This window comes from Labrus bergylta, chromosome 6 (genome assembly GCF_963930695.1).
Source record: "Labrus bergylta chromosome 6, fLabBer1.1, whole genome shotgun sequence".
NCBI classification, from domain to species: Eukaryota; Metazoa; Chordata; class Actinopteri; order Labriformes; family Labridae; genus Labrus; species Labrus bergylta.
The window spans coordinates 32,562,178-32,579,790 of NC_089200.1; the positions used below are offsets into that span (position 1 = coordinate 32,562,178).

The window sequence follows — 17,613 nt, forward strand, 5'->3', positions numbered from 1 at the left end:
CTGTAGTGGCATGGGGCCCCCTTGAAATCGTTTTGGCCACCCCAATTGCCACCCTACGACCCTTGAATATTATTGGTTATTGGCCTTGCCAGAGGTGGGTCTTATGTTGAAATCCCCTATTCAGACTGTGTTGCAACAGGCAGCTCGTACTTTTCAGTTTGCTGATGTTTTTTTGCAATATTTAAAATACTTTAAATTGTGTCTTTGGGCAACATATTCTTTTGAGTCCTTGAAGAACGAAGCTTAGAAGATGTACATGTTGCCGTTATCCTGTGTTATTTTAGGTGGATGTGATTGGTGCAGACAGAAAGGGTAAATAAACGCTCTTCATTCATGTGTGTGCACACAAACTGTTGGGCCACCCCAGTCCAAAAAGTCTGGACACGCCCGTGTTGAAATGACAAGCATACTGAGCCGAGCCTAAAGGGTGGAGCCAGACACGCTGCTGTCTGTTGATTCATGGAAAGAATCGTCACTTCCAGGGGTAATAAAAGACAATCACAAAACGCACCATTTTTAAATAGAGTCATTTATAGGCTTTTTTCCATTGGCTCCATTGTTGCCCTTGTTTACCGTGCCCAGTTCTTCTTCCTTGGATTTATTGCCGGGCTACACTGTGTCGTACTGCTATGATGTCATGCTATTATGTAGCTGATGCCACTATCACTATCCAGCCTACACTCCTCTTAAGGGTACGGTTGGCTGTGGAAACAAGATCAGGGTTTGCTGGACCAAACCATACTGAACCAAACCAAAAAGACTGCTTGGTGTAAACAGGGCCTAAGACCATCAGCCCCCCTAACCTGAAGAGAATCCTTACATGTATGAAAGATGCTTTCATGAGGATACTATAGGGTAAAAACAAGTTGACACATTGAGAAAGACTTGCTGCCAGCTAATGTAAACTATTTGTAAGTGCGTTGTATCAGTAGGAAGATCCTTCCTGAGGCCTTGTGTTGCTGGTGACTTCAAACTCCTCTGTACATGACTCCTCTAAAGAGATGCCATGCATCGTGTTGCCTTACTGTACATAAGAGTATTTATTGTTTAAATTATTTTATTTATTCTTCATGTTCATTAAACCTGTTAAACCTGTTTTGATTATGTTCATTTTATTTTATGTTTTCATGTTTAATAGAACAAGTCACATTAAGTCAGCATGCAAGACTTCAACTGAAGAGGGTTTAGAGGCATGATGACTCACCTTTGATTGAGACTTTAAGGTTTCTATAGGACTAACACAGAACAGCAATTTATTTCTACATAAATATTGTCAATGAAGGTGTAAAGCCTGAATAAGGATTTAGTCCAACATCTTAAAGGTCACATATTCTCCTCCTCTTCTTCAGTGTAAATAAGTCTCAGAGCTCCTCAAAACATGTTTGTGAAGTTTCTTGTTCTAAATCCACTCTGATCCTGTATTTGATCATGTCTATAAACCCCTCTATTTCAGCCCTGCTCAGAACAAGCTGTTTCTGTGTCTGTACCTTTAAATATGTAAATGAGCTGTGTCTGACCACGCCCCCTCTCTGGAAGGGCTTGGGTGTCTCGGTCTTTCTCATTCCATGTCCTAAGGTTTACAGTAAGAAGGCAGACTCAGAGGGCAGAACAAACACCTAGCTGTGGGAGTGTCACCCACCTGGGGGAGGGGCTACTGCCCTTTGTGATGTCATGAAGGGAAAATCTCCAAACGGCCTGTTTGAGCACACATTTTCTGAAAAGTGGAGCAGGCAGAAGACGGAGAGGATGGACTTTTCTCATCATTGGGGGGTTTGTAGACGGACTAGAGACACATATTAGAGTTAGAGGAACATGATGAAGTGGATTTTAGAGAATATGTGACCTTTGACATCATCAAATCAAATTAATGATGTTAATTGCTTTGAAATCTGATAACAGTGAGCGAGTGTGACTGCACTGATGTAATTCACTGATTGTAAAAGGACACTGCTGCATCTTTGAATGTCTGATTTCACTTTAACAAACTCTCAGACAGCTCAGCTTATTTATTGCACAAAAAAAACATAAACATAATAGATCAATGGAAAAAACAGACAGTACATAATGATTAGTTAATTAACAAACTATACATTTTAAAAGAAATGTGCTGGAGGAGCCAAATAAACCCAGAGGGGCTTGTCGAGTGGCCCTCCTAAAGAGAAACATGTAACACAGAGACATATTATTAATGTAGTCCAAGCAAAAACAATAAAGCTAACAAGAACACATACTCAATAAGGTGTAAAAGAAAGCAAAACAAGAAAGAGACAAATTAAAGAAGAGGGGGAAAAGGAAAATAGGATCTTATGAGGCTGGTGCTGTTTCTAATATGATTGGATAAATTGTTCCAACAATGAGGTCCTCTGAATCTGATAGAGAATTGAGAAAACGATGTCCTGAAAAATGCAGAATGAAGTAAGCTGGCTGACCTTGTGTTGTAATGATGGATTTGAGAATTGAATTGAAATATATCTTGAAAACAGACAGGGAGTACGTTGTTGACTGATTGGAAAACAAAAATACATAACTGAAACTGGTTTAGGTGGAAGATGGGGAGAATTCGTAGGGACTGGAACAAAGGAGTAGAGCTGCTAAATCTGTTGGAGAAATTGATCACCGTTTTTGCAGAGAAAAAATGCAGTTGAGGTTGCTTTTAAAGGTGCTAGCCCAAACAATGTTACAGTGTGAGATGTATGGATAGATCATAGTGTAATATAAATTAAGAAGGATTTTTCTTGATAACAGATGCATTATTCTTCTGATGACTCCAATATTTTTTGCTATTTTGCCTGAGATAAGTGTTATATGATTTTTCCAGGTGAGATTTTCATCTATGAGAATTCCAAGAAATTTAGTAACGGTTACCCTTTCTAAGATATTATTGGCAATATATACATTGGGAAAAGTAAATTTGGTCTGTAGGTTTCTGGGTATAAATGTATGAGCTTTTTTTGTATTGAGTGATAATTTGGTTTGCCTTAAACCAGTTGTCAACTTTACTTAATTCACTGTTCATTTCGGACACCAATCTTTGCCCATCACTACCAGATAGAAAAATATTGGAATCATCAGCAAACAAGATGAAAAATGCTTTCTTTGAGATCAAATACAAATCATTAATATAAATAAGAAAGAGTAAAGGACCAAGGATCTATCCCTTTGGCACCCTACAAGAAATTAAACTGTAATCAGATCAAATATTATTCCAGGTTGCAAATTGCTTTCTTACTGACAAGTAACTTTTGAACCATAACAGATCTGTACCACTTAAACCATAATGAGAAAGTTTCTGCATTAGACTATCATGGTTGACTGTATCAAATGCTTTTGATAAGTCAATGAACACACCAAGAGTGATTTCCTTATTGTCAAGAGATTTAGTAATGTTGTCAAAGAGTTGGGTCAGGGCCATCGAAATGGAATGTTTTTCTCTGAATCCATACTAATGTGTATAAAGAATATTATTGTCATTAAAATATTTAAACAAGCGGATGTAGAATAGTTTTTCCAGAACTTTAGAAAAGCACGGAAGGATAGATATCAGTCTGTAATTGGAAAATAGGGATGGATCATCTGCTTTGAAGAGGGGAATGACTTTAGCCCATTTTAATTGATCGGGAAATACACCAGTTTCAAGGGAAAGATTAAAAATATGAAGGATTGGTTTGGTTATGTATGGAATGCATTTTTTAAAGATTGAAGATTTCAGCTCATCATTACCTGGAGCAGTTGATTTGAGTTTGTTAACGACATCCACAAGCTCAGACTCAGTGATGGGAGATAATACAAAGGAAGAGGAGGGTCTCTTAATACCAGAGATAGATAATGAAATCTGTGACATTTTGTCTGCAAGTGAAGGACCAATATTCACAAAAAAATTATTAAATTCATTGGCTATTTCAAAAGAATCAGTAATAATTTTGTCATCCCCTTTGAATTTGCTTTGAACATTAGCGTTGACAGTATTTTTATTAACACATTGACCTAATGACATCACACATTGACCTTTGTTACCGTTCCGTTGAGCTGTTTGACTTCAGTTTGGGATCCCTAACCACTTCCTGTTTCTGTGCTTAACTTCATGTCCTAACCTTCACTCTACAGGAAGGGCTTTACTTTATTTCAAAATAAAAGCACACAGCAAGTAAAGTACTCTCAGCTTATCCGCCCCATCACAAAGAGACGTGCTTTCCGGGTTCTCTTCTCTAACTGTGTTTTTCTAACAGCTTTTGGGCGTGCATAAAAGTTAAAACATTTTCAACTTTTTAGCTTAAGACGCTGAAGAGTCGCAACACTCGTCAATGTCACTTTTGGCCAAGCAGCCAGTCAAATCAAGCTTTTTATGTTTCCCCTTTGTCTTGGAGCAACAGCGCAAGCTCTACATTTGCATTAATCAATTTTTACGACTTATTTTGTTTGGTTGCCCATATGCACACACAGCCACAAGCGCTCCCAGCTGTTTTGTTCCTCAGGCGTTTTTGGATTGGCCGAGCCAAGGGCAACACGTCTCTATGTGATCGGGCCCTAAGACAGGAGAGACAGGAAATGCTGGGAGCAGAGAGGGGGGGGATGACATGCAGCAAAGGGCCGAGGCTGGACTTGAACCCTCTGCGCTGCGATGAGAACTATTGCCTCTGTATATGGGGCGCTCAACATAACCACTCATATGCTATCCACGCCCCAAAATAAAGAATTTGAAACATTTAATTAAAATAATAATGCGACAAATCGCGATTACATTTTTTTGTTGTTTGAAAGCCCTCGTATAAAACCACTGTTTTAATCAACAATTCAATTGTCTTTAGTCTCCTTCACATAACTCTGAACCTATAAAATAAAGCCAGAGCAGAAAAGAGTCCTGATTTCCGATGTACTCTGAACGTGGCATGGATACACAACACCACTCAAACTAACAAGGAAACCCCTCTTCACAATCTCAAGGTCATACATGATTTGTTTTTACTTAATCACAATGTCATTTTTAGTGGCCTTAAAGTTTCTTATCATCTAGGTTTCAAATGTGTTACCGTGTACATCACAGGACTACAGGGGAACCTGAGAGTGAACTCCTGATCATACTGTGTGTCTCTCTCTCTCTCTCTTTGAGCACTATCCAGAGAAATGTGTTTGCTTTTAGCGACCCCTGTTGCCAGAAAGCTAAATCTCATTCAGGACTTCTCACCAGCTTTTACCAAAGGACTTTTATTTGAGCTGTGTGTTGACACCGTCTTCTTCAGTGAGCCGTCAAGTCTTTAAAGTAAACAAACTCATACAAGGTGTTTATAATCATATATGTCATGGTACTGTATTGTCTTGAACATATTCAGAAACTATTTTTGTAAATAATTAATCAATAAAATCATTAGAAGTGTTTTGTCTGGACTGCTCCCTGTTTCTCCCTTCTCTTAAGAATCACCAAGATTACTTTCTGTTCAAATTAAATCTTTATCTTAGTAGCTACTTGTGTGTGTGTGTGTGTGTGTGTGTGTGTGTGTGTGTGTGTGTGTGTGTGTGTGTGTGTGTGTGTGTGTGTGTGTGTGTGTGTGTGTGTGTGTGTGTGTGTGTGTGTGTACATACCCTTAAACGACTATATACATATATTACCGGTATTTAAAAGGTAGTAACGTTCGTCCACACTCCAACACAGTAGGTGGTGCTAATGCCCCCGAAGGCTGAATGCTACCAGAAATCGGAAAAGGAAAGAAGAAGAATTGAGTCACTTTTGACCTTTCAGGCTTGCCGTAGTGTTGTTCAACATTTAGCGCGAAATTTCATAACAACCGGATAGATGGTGAGCGTAGCTGCTGCTGTATGTCAAACTGTAACGAGTTGAACTTCTCCTTATGAGTGACGTTTTTAGTTTAGTTCACAATAAAAGTAATAAGTGGTAACCGTCATAGCAGCTTGTTGTTTCTGGGTAACACGGTAACTGAGGAGCCTCGTCTTTAAAGCCACCTCGAAGCAAAAAGAGACAATGGTGAGCAGGCTGACATATTCATGTTTAATATAATGCTTGTGATGTTAAAGTATATCTAACTCGGTTATCTTTTGTACCAGAGAAGGAGTCTTGCTCCCAGTCAGGTCGCGAAACGGAAGCAGGCGGATGACTCCAGTGAGGACGAAGAGTGGACATGTAGAAGTGTAAGTACAATAACTAAATAATGTCCCAAGTCTTCATTGAAACATTTACACGTCGAGCTGACATCTCCTCTGTGTTGATGTTGAATCAATGGAGGTAGATTTGCCTATTAGGTGTTTATTTTCTTGCTCATCAGACTAAACAAATACATTTACAAAAACAGACAACATAATAAGAAACCTCTGTTCAACATCAGCTGAGCACATTAAGTGTCTTTATTCCTCAAAGAAGAGTAAACCTTCATAGCGTCTCATTATATAGATTTAAGCATTTTTTAAGCCCCTGAAGTCCCAAAGAAATAATAATAATAATCTTCTGCGCAGAAGTTCGATGTTATGTTGTGTGCACAAGATAATGACTTGTGCTTCAAGTTGACCTGTGGTGTAAAAGAGCTTTGAGTAGTCAGAAGACCAAAACAAAAGCTAAACAAGCTCAAGTCTATTTACTATTTATTTATTTACTGTTACAAGTTATCATCTAACTTGTGTGCACAAAATTTATTAAAATACTTAAGGGGCTCCCCAGTATTTCATTTTATTACGACTCAAAATATATATATATTTTTGTTATTTAAAGATTTATTTTTGGGCTTTTGTGCCTTTAATGGAGCGATAGGACAGTGGATAGAGTCAGAAATCAGAGAGAGAGAGAGGAGGATGACATGCAGGGAAGAGACCACAGGTGGGATGTGGACCCGGGCCGCCCGATTGAGACTACAGCCTCCATACATGGGGCGCGCGCCCTAACCACTGTGCCACCAGCGCCCCGAACGACTCAAAGTATATTTGCCATGATTTTGTAGCTTTGACATTCTACAATTCACTTATCAGACGCTTTTATCCAAAGAGATGAATAAAACAACTCAAACAGGGGTCTAGAGAGGAAGAAAAAACGTCAGGAATTGCAAACAAACAGCTTTAAGTCTGATCGGACGCACAGCTGCTGACAGGAAGTGACCAGAGACAGAGCTCAGGTGCTGACAGGAAGTGACCAGAAGCAGAGCACAGGTGCTGACAGGAAGTGACCAGAGACAGAGCTCAGGTGCTGACAGGAAGTGACCAGAAGCAGAGCACAGGTGCTGACAGGAAGTGACCAGAGACAGAGCTCAGGTGCTGACAGGAAGTGACCAGAGACAGAGCTCAGGTGCTGAAAGGAAGTGACCAGAGACAGAGCACAGGTGCTGACAGGAAGTGACCAGAGACAGAGCTCAGGTGCTGACAGGAAGTGACCAGAGACAGAGCTCAGGTGCTGACAGGAAGTGACCAGAGACAGAGCTCAGGTGCTGAAAGGAAGTGACCAGAGACAGAGCTCAGGTGCTGAAAGGAAGTGACCAGAGACAGAGCTCAGGTGCTGACAGGAAGTGACCAGAGACAGAGCTCAGGTGCTGACAGGAAGTGACCAGAGACAGAGCTCAGGTGCTGAAAGGAAGTGACCAGAGACAGAGCTCAGGTGCTGAAAGGAAGTGACCAGAGACAGAGCTCAGGTGCTGACAGGAAGTGACCAGAGACAGAGCTCAGGTGCTGAAAGGAAGTGACCAGAGGGAGAGCACAACATTGACAACTGTTCCTTAGAGTTCAATCAGCATCAAGACCATCCTAAAAAATAATTGTCATCGTCATTATCAAACATTACTATTGTGCCTCAGTGGTCTTTACCTTACATTTAAGACCGTGTTGTGAAGCCACTTGTTTATAAAGAAGTGAAAACACATGATGGATGTTGTAGTTGGGGTGTGTATGCCTGCCCAAATAAATGTCTGGGCCCCTGAAAGGCAGACTGAAGGGGCCATGTAGTCATTTTAGAGCACACGTATTGGACCAGTAGCGGTGGTTAACCACGGCCTGGATCCAATCAGATCCCATCAGCTTTTGCCAACAAGTTCAAATGCCATATCCTTCTTTGTTTTCTACCGTCCTTATTGTCATGCAGATCCTGGTACACAAAGTCCAGCATTACCGGTCTCTTTAAGTTCAGTGGGCCCCCCATGACCTTAACATCACAAACAAAAAGGTTAATCTTATTTAGAAAGGGACGATGAGGTGTGTATTTTTGTGTTGGTAAGAAAGGTTGAGTATTGCTTAAATTTAGGATGGGTTATATTTTTGCTAATTTTCATGGGCCCCTCATGCAGCTTGGCTCCGGGCGAAAAGGGCTTCCCCCCTTTTTCTACCCTTATTGGCGGGCGTGTGCGTACATGTGTCAGTGTATGTGTGTGCGTTAGTGTGGTTGGAATGATAAAAGTTTCTCATGCTTGTTTTGCAGGAGAGAAAAAGAAAAAGCGCCAACGAGATAAGAGAGAGCCACATTTCTCCCTTCAGAAAGTCGCTCACACAACTGAACAACCGGCCTTCGTGTCTGGACGGTGACCAACATGTGAGTGACATCACAACATTTCTACAACGCACTGTGATGTCACAACCAGGCCTGACTGTTTCAAATCATTTCTTACAGGAAGCGTTTATTCGAAGTATCCTCTCCAAGCCGTTTAAGATCCCTATTCAGAACTACACAGGTAACATGTTCTGGTTTCTTTGGCTGCTTGTTCACGAGTCTAAATACAGAAAGGTAGAGATGTTCTCTCTCTCTCTCTCTCTCTCGGTGATTCAGGCGCATTGGGAATCAGGGCGCTTGGTCTGAAGCGTGCAGGAGTAAGAAAATCCCTTCATGATCCCTTTGCAGAAGATGCTCTCGTTCTTTATGAGCCTCCAACCCTGAGTGCACATGACCTCATCAAAGCTGACAAGTAGGTTGAAGACACACAAGACCGATCCTCCATTCCCTCTTTGACATGATGGCATGTTAGTTAGAGCATGCATTGCTCATAGTGTGCGCCTAATGTTTGAAAGCCTTTATTGCTAGATTAGTGCTTGGTGTGTTTTTTTTTTTTTTCATTGTGATAAAAACAACGTTAACGAGATTCTTCTTTGTCCCGCCCAGAGATAAACTACCTGTCCATGTTGTTGTGGATCCAGTTCTGGGAAAAGTTCTCCGACCGCATCAGAGAGAGGTAAACAAAAGATTCAGTCTTCTTCTTTTCTTTTTCTCAAGCAGCTCTTCTCCACAGTCGACGTTCAAACACTGACTCAATGGACTCCTCTCAGAAAGAACCCAAAGAAAGTCCTGAAGCACAAGAATCACTTCAGGCTAATTTATTTTGGTGAAATGGATTAACGTCCCGATCACAGACTGTAAATATTAACAGATGAAGCCTGAGTGACGTCGCCCATCTGTTCCTGCAGGGGTTGCTAGAGTCCCATCGATGGTGGTCTCCATGCTGGAAATGCTGTCTCAGTCTAACTTTCAGTCAACCTAACGACAGGCTGAGAGCTGGAGCTGAGGCGGGTTTTAAACCTCCTGACAAACTGTTACACCGCGCCCACCTGTCAATCAGGTCAGCTACACGCCTTATTGTGAATAACTCTTATCCTTCATCAAATCAAAACTGATGAGTCATCAAAACATTCACCCCCCCCGTACAGTGTGTGTCCATCCAGACATGAGCTAATCACACCTATTTGTTTTTTTGAACCAGGCTGTAAACATGTTACTCTCTGCTGTAAAAACAGGCTTTTTAGAATAGGTGTGTATGTGACTTCCTGTGCTTCTGCAGCCAGACTCTAGTGGACACTCCAGGAACTGCAGGATTTTAAACTCTATTTTTCAAAACCAGAGGTTGCCGCTTGGTTCCTCAGAATCAAAAGATCAAGAGGTTTTGACTCTGAGAAAGACATGTTGCGTCGGAACGTTCGTCCTTTGCACCAAAATAATTTGCCTGAAGTGATTCTTGTGCTTCAGGACTTTCTGTAGATTCTTTCTAAGAGGAGTCCATTGAGTCGTTTGAGCGTCTGATCTCCTTCTCTGAGAGCACCGACCTTCATTTGTGCAGCGGCTGAAGCTTCTTTTTCACACCTTGACTGTCTTTGATTTTTTTGAGGGGGTGAAGTTCCTGTGGGAGTGTGTGACGGGCAGACGCATCGCTGAGTCGTATGGCTGCATCATGGCCGACGAGATGGGCCTGGGGAAGACCCTGCAGTGCATCACCCTCATGTGGACCCTGCTACGCCAAAGCCCCGACTTCAAACCGGAGATAGATAAGGTCATTGTGGTTTCACCCTCCAGTCTGGTACGCAACTGGTACAACGAAGTGGGAAAGTGGTTGGGAGGACGTGTGACACCAGTGGCCATCGACGGAGGTTCAAAGGATGAGATTGATAGACAGCTAGGTCAGTTAGTTAACGATGATGATGATTTAACACGTTTAGTAGTTCCCTGCTTAGTAACAGGTTCTTCTCTGTGATTTCTAGTGAACTTCATGTCTCAGTATGGTTTGAGAGCACCCACCCCGATATTGATAATTTCATATGAAACATTTCGGCTGCACGCTCACGTTCTGCACAAAGGCAAAGTGGGACTGGTCATCTGTGACGAGGTATTTAATATCACGCACTAACCACGAGAGCTTCCAAAAGGGTTGTCCACTTGTGTTTGTAGCATCTGCCGTGTGCTCTGCAGGGACATCGGCTGAAAAACTCCGACAACCAGACGTACCAGGCTCTGAACGCCATGAGTGCCCAGAGGAGAGTGCTGATTTCAGGCACGCCCATTCAGAACGACCTGCTGGAGTACTTCAGCCTGGTCCACTTTGTTAACGCCGGGATCCTTGGTATGCAGTCTCACACAAACCAGAACAGGTGAACCACCATGAGGGGTTTCTGCTGCTCTCATGCCCTTCCTTTAATTTGAACCAGGCACCGCCCAGGAGTTTAAGAAACGCTTTGAGCTTCCAATCCTCAAAGGGCGTGATGCAGATGCTTCTGATAAAGACCGACAGACAGGAGAGGAGAAACTCAAAGAGCTCATCAGCATTGTCAACAGGTGAGCTCACACTCTGGCTCTTTCATATCTTAAGTATTTCCACTCTTTTCCACTCTTTTACCCTTTTTCTTTACCGGGCTGATACCGGGGGATATCTGAGATAAATTAGCAGATACTGATACTGCATATGCTAATATCGGCCGTTATTATTGGCTGGGTGATTAATCGGTCTGGCTCTAGTTCTTAATGTCTACGATAAATGAATAATGGCTTAAAGCAGTTATTGTGGTTTTTTTGTGCTTTTGGTGCAGCACTAAAACCTGTCCTCAAATGTTTGATCCTTTTCTCTCTTTCTCTTTTTTTAACATGAATGAACATGAAACATCTTTTTTTTTTATAAAGATTTATTGTTAGTCTTTTTGTGCCTTTGAGAGAGAGAGAGAGAGAGCATGAAACATCTTTGAAAACTTTTGGTTTAACTCCCTTTTTTTCCCCTTTATTGTATTAATGAAGTTGATTCTTTCCTTCTTAAACACTAACGGCCCTCTGTGTTCACAGGTGTTTGATACGGAGAACATCTGACATCTTGTCCAAATATCTCCCTGTGAAGATTGAGCAGGTCGTGTGCTGCAGGTATGTTGATAATTTAATGTGGGACATTAACGTGCTTCACAACGATCATCCTGAGCTATGTGTGATTCATGGATTGCAACAGCATATTAATAATAACAAAGTCATGTCTACAAACTTTCTAATACTGGAACTTTATTTTAAAGAGGTAGAGTAGTTTTCCTGACCACTGAAAAGTTTCTCTTATGAATCCTGCAGCGCGTTACCACTGCCTCTCAGCAGACGGTTTTTACTGTTTGTGAATTAGACATCATTTGCAATGAGGCTGATTTTAACAGAATTTTTTTTTTTTTTCCAAAATGACTGGGTAGTGTAACATTTAAAGACACAACCAGGGACGGTGAAAAGAGACGCTGTTTGCTGTTTGTGCGACCTGGGTAGTATTTAATCGTCTATGTGTTTTGGAATCAGGCCCTAAAGCCCTGAGTAAACTTGATTTTAACTACTCGAACACATGACATCAGCCTTTTCAGGGTTCCCACTTGTCCTGGAAAACCTGGAAAACAGTTGACTAATTTTCCAGTACTGGAAAACACCTGGAAAATGACAGAAAAATTGTCTCTTCAAATGATAAAAACTGCGTTGTTAAGGGTAAAAAATGGACCGTAACATGATATTAAATGATTAATCTTTGTAGCGGAAACTCACAGTGGGTGTGATTAGCCTTGTTAAAGACTACACTTAATATTGGTGTCGCACGATCACGGACTGTCATACCAGCTTGATCATCGCTGAAGATGTCCTGGAAAAGAGTGTGAACCCTGCTTTTGTATCCTGCGGGGGTTTGTAGCGTCGGTTGTGCACATACTCAAAAACAAGGCATGAGACGCTTCGGTTTTCACACGGCCCGTCCAAGTCCTCTATGTGTGGGAAACAGTGTATATCATTCTAATAGTAGCAGTAAGTTTGTTTTTTAACTGTTTCCCTTGCAGGCTGACTCCTCTGCAGACTGAGTTGTATAAACGCTTCCTGAGACAGGCCAAACCCATCGAGACTATACAAGAGGGAAAGATCAGTGTCTCCTCCCTGTCCTCCATCACATCGCTCAAGAAGCTTTGCAATCGTAAGTGCTCCCACCAGATGAAACACTGGGAAATGTTTCATCTTCAAATGTGATCAACGGAAAGGCTCTTCTCTCAGAAGCAGTTTTAAAAGTTGATTTTTAAAAAGCTACAATGTGAGACGAGTTTATAGGAAAGCAGAAATAGTGGCTCATGTGTTAACGAGATGTTTGTATCCATGATGCCTTAAGAGTATCCGCCTCTTAAAGAAGTAATAACTGCTGTTCTGTGTCCCAGATCCTGCCCTGATCCATGAGAAGTGTGTGGCCGGTGAGGAAGGCTTCGAGGGGGCGCTGGATCTGTTTCCACCGGGCTACAGCACTAAAGCTGTGGAGCCTCAGCTCTCTGGTAAGAACACATCAGCTGACTACCTCTCTACACCAACGCAGTTTAATCAGACTTCAGGGAGGTTATGAGACCTGGATTCCTCATGAATGTCTTCAAATTGGAACTTCATGTAGCATCAACATTAGATCAGGTTGAGATTAGGTAATTTGGGATTTAGGAAGTAATTGATTCTGTCTGTGGGTGGGACATTACAGGTCTGTCTGAATAAGGGTGCTCTCGCACTCAGCCCTGCTGCTCTGTGCCGTGCTGAAGCACGACTGAAACATTACTTACACATGTAAGGGAGGTTAGTGAGGAGATCAGATGTACTGCTTTGTCCACAGGGGGGCGCCAAAATCAACACAACCCTAATGTCCCTCACAAGAACTTTAAATTAAATTAAATTAAAACTGTTTGTGCTACAGCATCAGGGCTTCATGATTAATCATAAAATAAATCATGATCTCGACTCCTACATATATGCACTCAGAACCAGCTGCACTCAGAACCAGCTGCACTCAGAACCAGCTGCACTCAGAACCAGCTGCACTCAGTACCAGCTGCACTCAGTACCAGCTGCACTCAGTACCAGCTGCACTCACAGGTTTAATGATTTGTACCCCTAGCTGCTATACATGTTACAGTCACACTCACAACATAGTGTAAACCAAAACATGCATCTAATTTAATCAGGCCGTAGCCTAGGCCATGATTCCGACATCACAGCTCTAGGTGTGTTTTTATTTGAGTGCAATCAAGTTTTTTGTTGAATAAAAAATAATTATGGATGGGAATAGGGATCTCAACTCTCAGGGAAAAAAATCTTGATTTCCATTTTAGCAGATTCATTCTCCTCATACAGCATATTTCAGTCCTGATAAATCACTCGTCCTTCACAGCTAAAACCACGTTTCAGGCTCAGTAGCAAATAAACGGCTCAGCTGCAGCACGTCAGGCTGGTTTCTTATGTTGTTCACAGATTGAACTTTTTGTTCAATAGTGCAGGGTTGTTAACTTTGCATCTCTTCCTCCTGTCCTTCATCGAGGCGAGCCTTTAAAGAATTATCACCAACTCTGGTGTTTTCTCGTTGGTGCCTTTTATAGTATTTACATTTCCACTCTCTTTAACATTGTTCCCGGCAGCAGCAGGCAGCTGTTGGTACAACTGATGGACCTAATGCTCATCTATAGTAGATGGTGGAGACCAAACCCTGAGTGAAAATGAGACTGAATATTTGAATTCTACTCATCAGGTGGACCAGAAGTTAATTTTGCTGAACTGAATATTATCTGTTTGCAACTCATCACACACTTCAGAGTCGTGTTCAGCATGTTGTTCTGCATCTCTTTGTTATGAACTGAACAATGTTTTAAATCTTTATAACTAACTAAATGAACGTTTCTGTATTTCAGGGAAGATGCTGGTTCTTGACTACATCTTGGCGATGACCAGGAGTACGAGTAGTGACAAGGTGGTGCTCGTCTCCAACTACACTCAAACACTGGACCTCTTTGAAAAGCTGTGCCGGTCTAGAAGGTGAGCTTTATGAAACCACTGAAGATTGATCTGCTACAGACAGGAAACCATCAAGATATTCAGCCAGTTCAGCCCGTGGCCGTTGACCAGCTGATCCTCACAAATAAATCTGATTCTGAACAGACCTCAGCCTCGCGCTAACAAGCTGTTCAATGTGTAGCTACAAGCAGTAAACATAAACACTACGTCCTGCAGGGAGGGTGAGCTTCAGGGGGAGATGAGGAGGAGGAGGAGGGGCCCAGTTTGAATGTTGTGTTTACAGACTGACTCAACCTTTAATAGTTTAATAATCTGTAAATTTTAATTTACAAAGACAAAAACACATGCTTAGATTATGGCATAGAAATAAAACAAGAATCAAGGAAATAAAAGGTTTGACGCTCAAAATGTTCCAGTAGACATTAGTTTGAGTGAGAATAAGAACATCTCCTGTAACTAAGAAAATCAAAATGGGCTAAATTCAGTATCTGCAGGTGAGACCTGGTAAAAATCTGAAGTCTCAATCGACTGGAGACATCGTGATCAGTGCACTTTTGGAAACCACCCTTTGAGTATTTGTGTATCACTGTTGTAATGAGCAATCCCTCTCCTCTTGTTCTTCCTCAGATACCTCTATGTTCGACTGGATGGCACGATGTCCATCAAGAAAAGGGCTAAGATTGTGGAGAAATTCAACTGTCCTTCTGTGAGTCTGAAACTGTTTTCACTCTGCAGGGATCTTAAAACAGCATCTTAATCCATCCTTCTATTTCTCAGAACCCAGAGTTCATCTTTATGCTGAGCAGTAAGGCGGGTGGATGTGGCCTGAATCTGATTGGTGCTAACCGCCTGGTCATGTTTGATCCTGACTGGAACCCAGCCAATGACGAGCAGGCGATGGCCCGTGTGTGGAGAGACGGCCAGAAGAAGACCTGCTACATCTACAGGCTGCTCTCTGTCAGTGCAACACGTCTCATTAGATGCAGAACAAACATAAATCACTGTTTGTCATTTTCAAAGCTGCAGTGTTTGATGTGTGTGTGTTGTGTGTGTGTGTGTGTGTGTGTGTGTGTGTGTGTGTGTGTGTGTGTGTGTGTGTGTGTGTGTGTGTGTGTGTGTGTGTGTGTGTGTGTGTGTGTGTGTGTGTGTGTGTGTGTGTGTGTGTGTGTGTGTGTGTGTGTGTGTGTGTGTGTGTGTGTGTGTGTGTGTGTGTGTGTGTGTGTGTGTGTGTGTGTGTGTGTGTGTGTGTGTGTGTGTGTGTGTGTGTGTGTGTCAGACGGGAACTATTGAGGAAAAGATCCTGCAGAGGCAGGCCCATAAGAAGGCGCTGAGCAGCTGTGTGGTGGATGAGGAGCAGGACGTGGAGCGACACTTCTCTCTTGGAGAACTCCGAGAACTCTTCACTCTCAATGAGGAGACCACCAGTGACACACATGACAAGTAAAAGAAAATACTCCTTTTCAAAAACAAATTTAATTTAGAGAGAACATTTGAAGAGAGTCAGGACATGTTGGGAGGAGAGAGTCAGGGGATGACCTCTAGCAAAGGGTCAAGGTCAGATTCCGTTGCCACGAGGACTACAGACTTTGTACTTCTGGCTACCAGTTACCCAGAAGAAAATACTTTCTGTTATTTTTGCTGCTCAATCTGCCTAATATTCTACGTATAGAGCAGCTCTGGTGTAAGCAGCAACCTTCTGTGTTGAAAAATGAAGCTGATGCTGAAGTGTAAAATCCTGCAGTTCCTGGAGTGTCCACTAGAGGCTGGCTGCAGGAACACAGGAAGTCACATACACACCCATTCTGAAAAGCCTGTTTTTACAGCAGAGATTAACATGTTTACAGCCTGGTTAAAAACAACAAATAGGTGTGATTAGCTCATGTCTCGATGGACACACACTGTACGGGGGGGTGAATGTTTTGATGACTCATCAGTTTTGATTTGATGAAGGATAAGAGTTATTCACAATGAGGCGTGTAGCTGACCTGATTGACAGGTGGGCGTGGTGTAACGGTTTGTCAGGAGGTTTAAAACCTGCCTCAGCTCCAGCTCTCAGCCTGTCGTTAGGTTGACTGAAAGTTAGACTGAGACAGCATTTCCAGCATGGAGACCGCCATCGATGGGACTCCAGCGCCCCCTGCAGGAACAGACGGGTGTTTAATAATAGGATTTAAGTGATCTCTGCATTAGAGTAGCATGTTCTCGACATGCTGTTTTAATATGTGCCAATGAAGGTCTTCATTTTATCACCCTGTAATGTTTTGAAACATTTTCTCCACCTCCCTCTTGTGGTGTTGATAGATTTCGCTGTCGGCGCTGCGTGAACGGCAGGGAGGTTCGTCCTCCTGCAGAAGACTCTGACTGTACCAGCAACCTTTCCCAGTGGAACCATTGCTTCGACAAGAAGGGCCTGAGGGACCAGGTGCTGAAGGCCTCCTGGGACGCTGCTGTGTCCTTCGTCTTCCACCAGCGATCTCACGAGGACCAAAAGTGTGTTTCATAGCAGGAAGGAAACGCTGCACCATGTGGACTGTATATACTGATATTTATTTGTTGGTCTTTTATTAAAAAACAGAAAAAAATAAAGAAGAATCTTTGACCATGTATTCATCAGAAATTCCTAATTAACCACGAATACAGACGAGTCAGAAAGCTCGATAAATATTAAAGTAATTGATGCATTCATTTGTTTTAACGAGGAATAATCTCATTTTAGTTTGTCCCTTTAGGCCCCGCCTCTTTCCAGCCTTTTGATCTGTGCAGAAAAGCGCTGACTGAACTCTGAAGTGTTTGTGATCTGAGAATAAAAGCACTGCATGTCCATCTCCATGACGACAGTCTGCTGACATCGGGTGCTGTATGAGTGACACTGTTCCGTTACTTTTTACTGCATGTTTTAGATAAGAGATCGTTTATTTCCTGATCAGACACGGAGCGAGGAGGATGAGGGGACAAGACATGATCTGTTAGAGACAAAACTACAGGGAATATCAAACATTTAGAAAAGAGCGCCGGTGACATCAACAGCGCCTTTCTGAAAAGTTGAAAGATTTTCAATTCCAAAGCTCAGAGCAGATTCTGATGCAAACGCTGTCTACTCATTGAAAACAATTAATAAAAGACGC

The 17,613-nt window shown here is 42.2% G+C and overlaps 1 protein-coding gene across 1 annotated transcript; it reads left to right on the plus strand.

Moving 5' to 3' along the window:
• The first annotated feature begins 5,742 nt into the window (after nucleotides 1-5,742).
• Nucleotides 5,743-17,320, plus strand: rad54l (RAD54 like). The gene is made up of 19 exons (XM_020655941.3): nucleotides 5,743-5,977; nucleotides 6,058-6,141; nucleotides 8,402-8,512; nucleotides 8,591-8,651; nucleotides 8,747-8,882; nucleotides 9,077-9,146; nucleotides 10,074-10,362; nucleotides 10,444-10,568; nucleotides 10,652-10,802; nucleotides 10,888-11,014; nucleotides 11,513-11,587; nucleotides 12,517-12,647; nucleotides 12,883-12,993; nucleotides 14,386-14,509; nucleotides 15,116-15,194; nucleotides 15,266-15,445; nucleotides 15,765-15,928; nucleotides 16,790-16,978; nucleotides 17,218-17,320. The coding sequence occupies exons 1-19, from the start codon at nucleotides 5,975-5,977 to the stop codon at nucleotides 17,240-17,242; spliced, it is 2,235 nt and encodes a 744-aa protein (XP_020511597.1). The 5' UTR covers nucleotides 5,743-5,974; the 3' UTR covers nucleotides 17,243-17,320.
• Nucleotides 17,321-17,613: the final 293 nt, after the last annotated feature.

Excerpts from the sequence above, each read along its gene's own strand:
- rad54l (XM_020655941.3), top strand. Across the intron at positions 6,142-8,401 it reads AAGAGTGGACATGTAGAAGT|GAGAGAAAAAGAAAAAGCGC; the intron begins GTAAGTACAATA and ends CTTGTTTTGCAG. Across the intron at positions 9,147-10,073 it reads TCCGACCGCATCAGAGAGAG|GGGGTGAAGTTCCTGTGGGA; the intron begins GTAAACAAAAGA and ends GATTTTTTTGAG.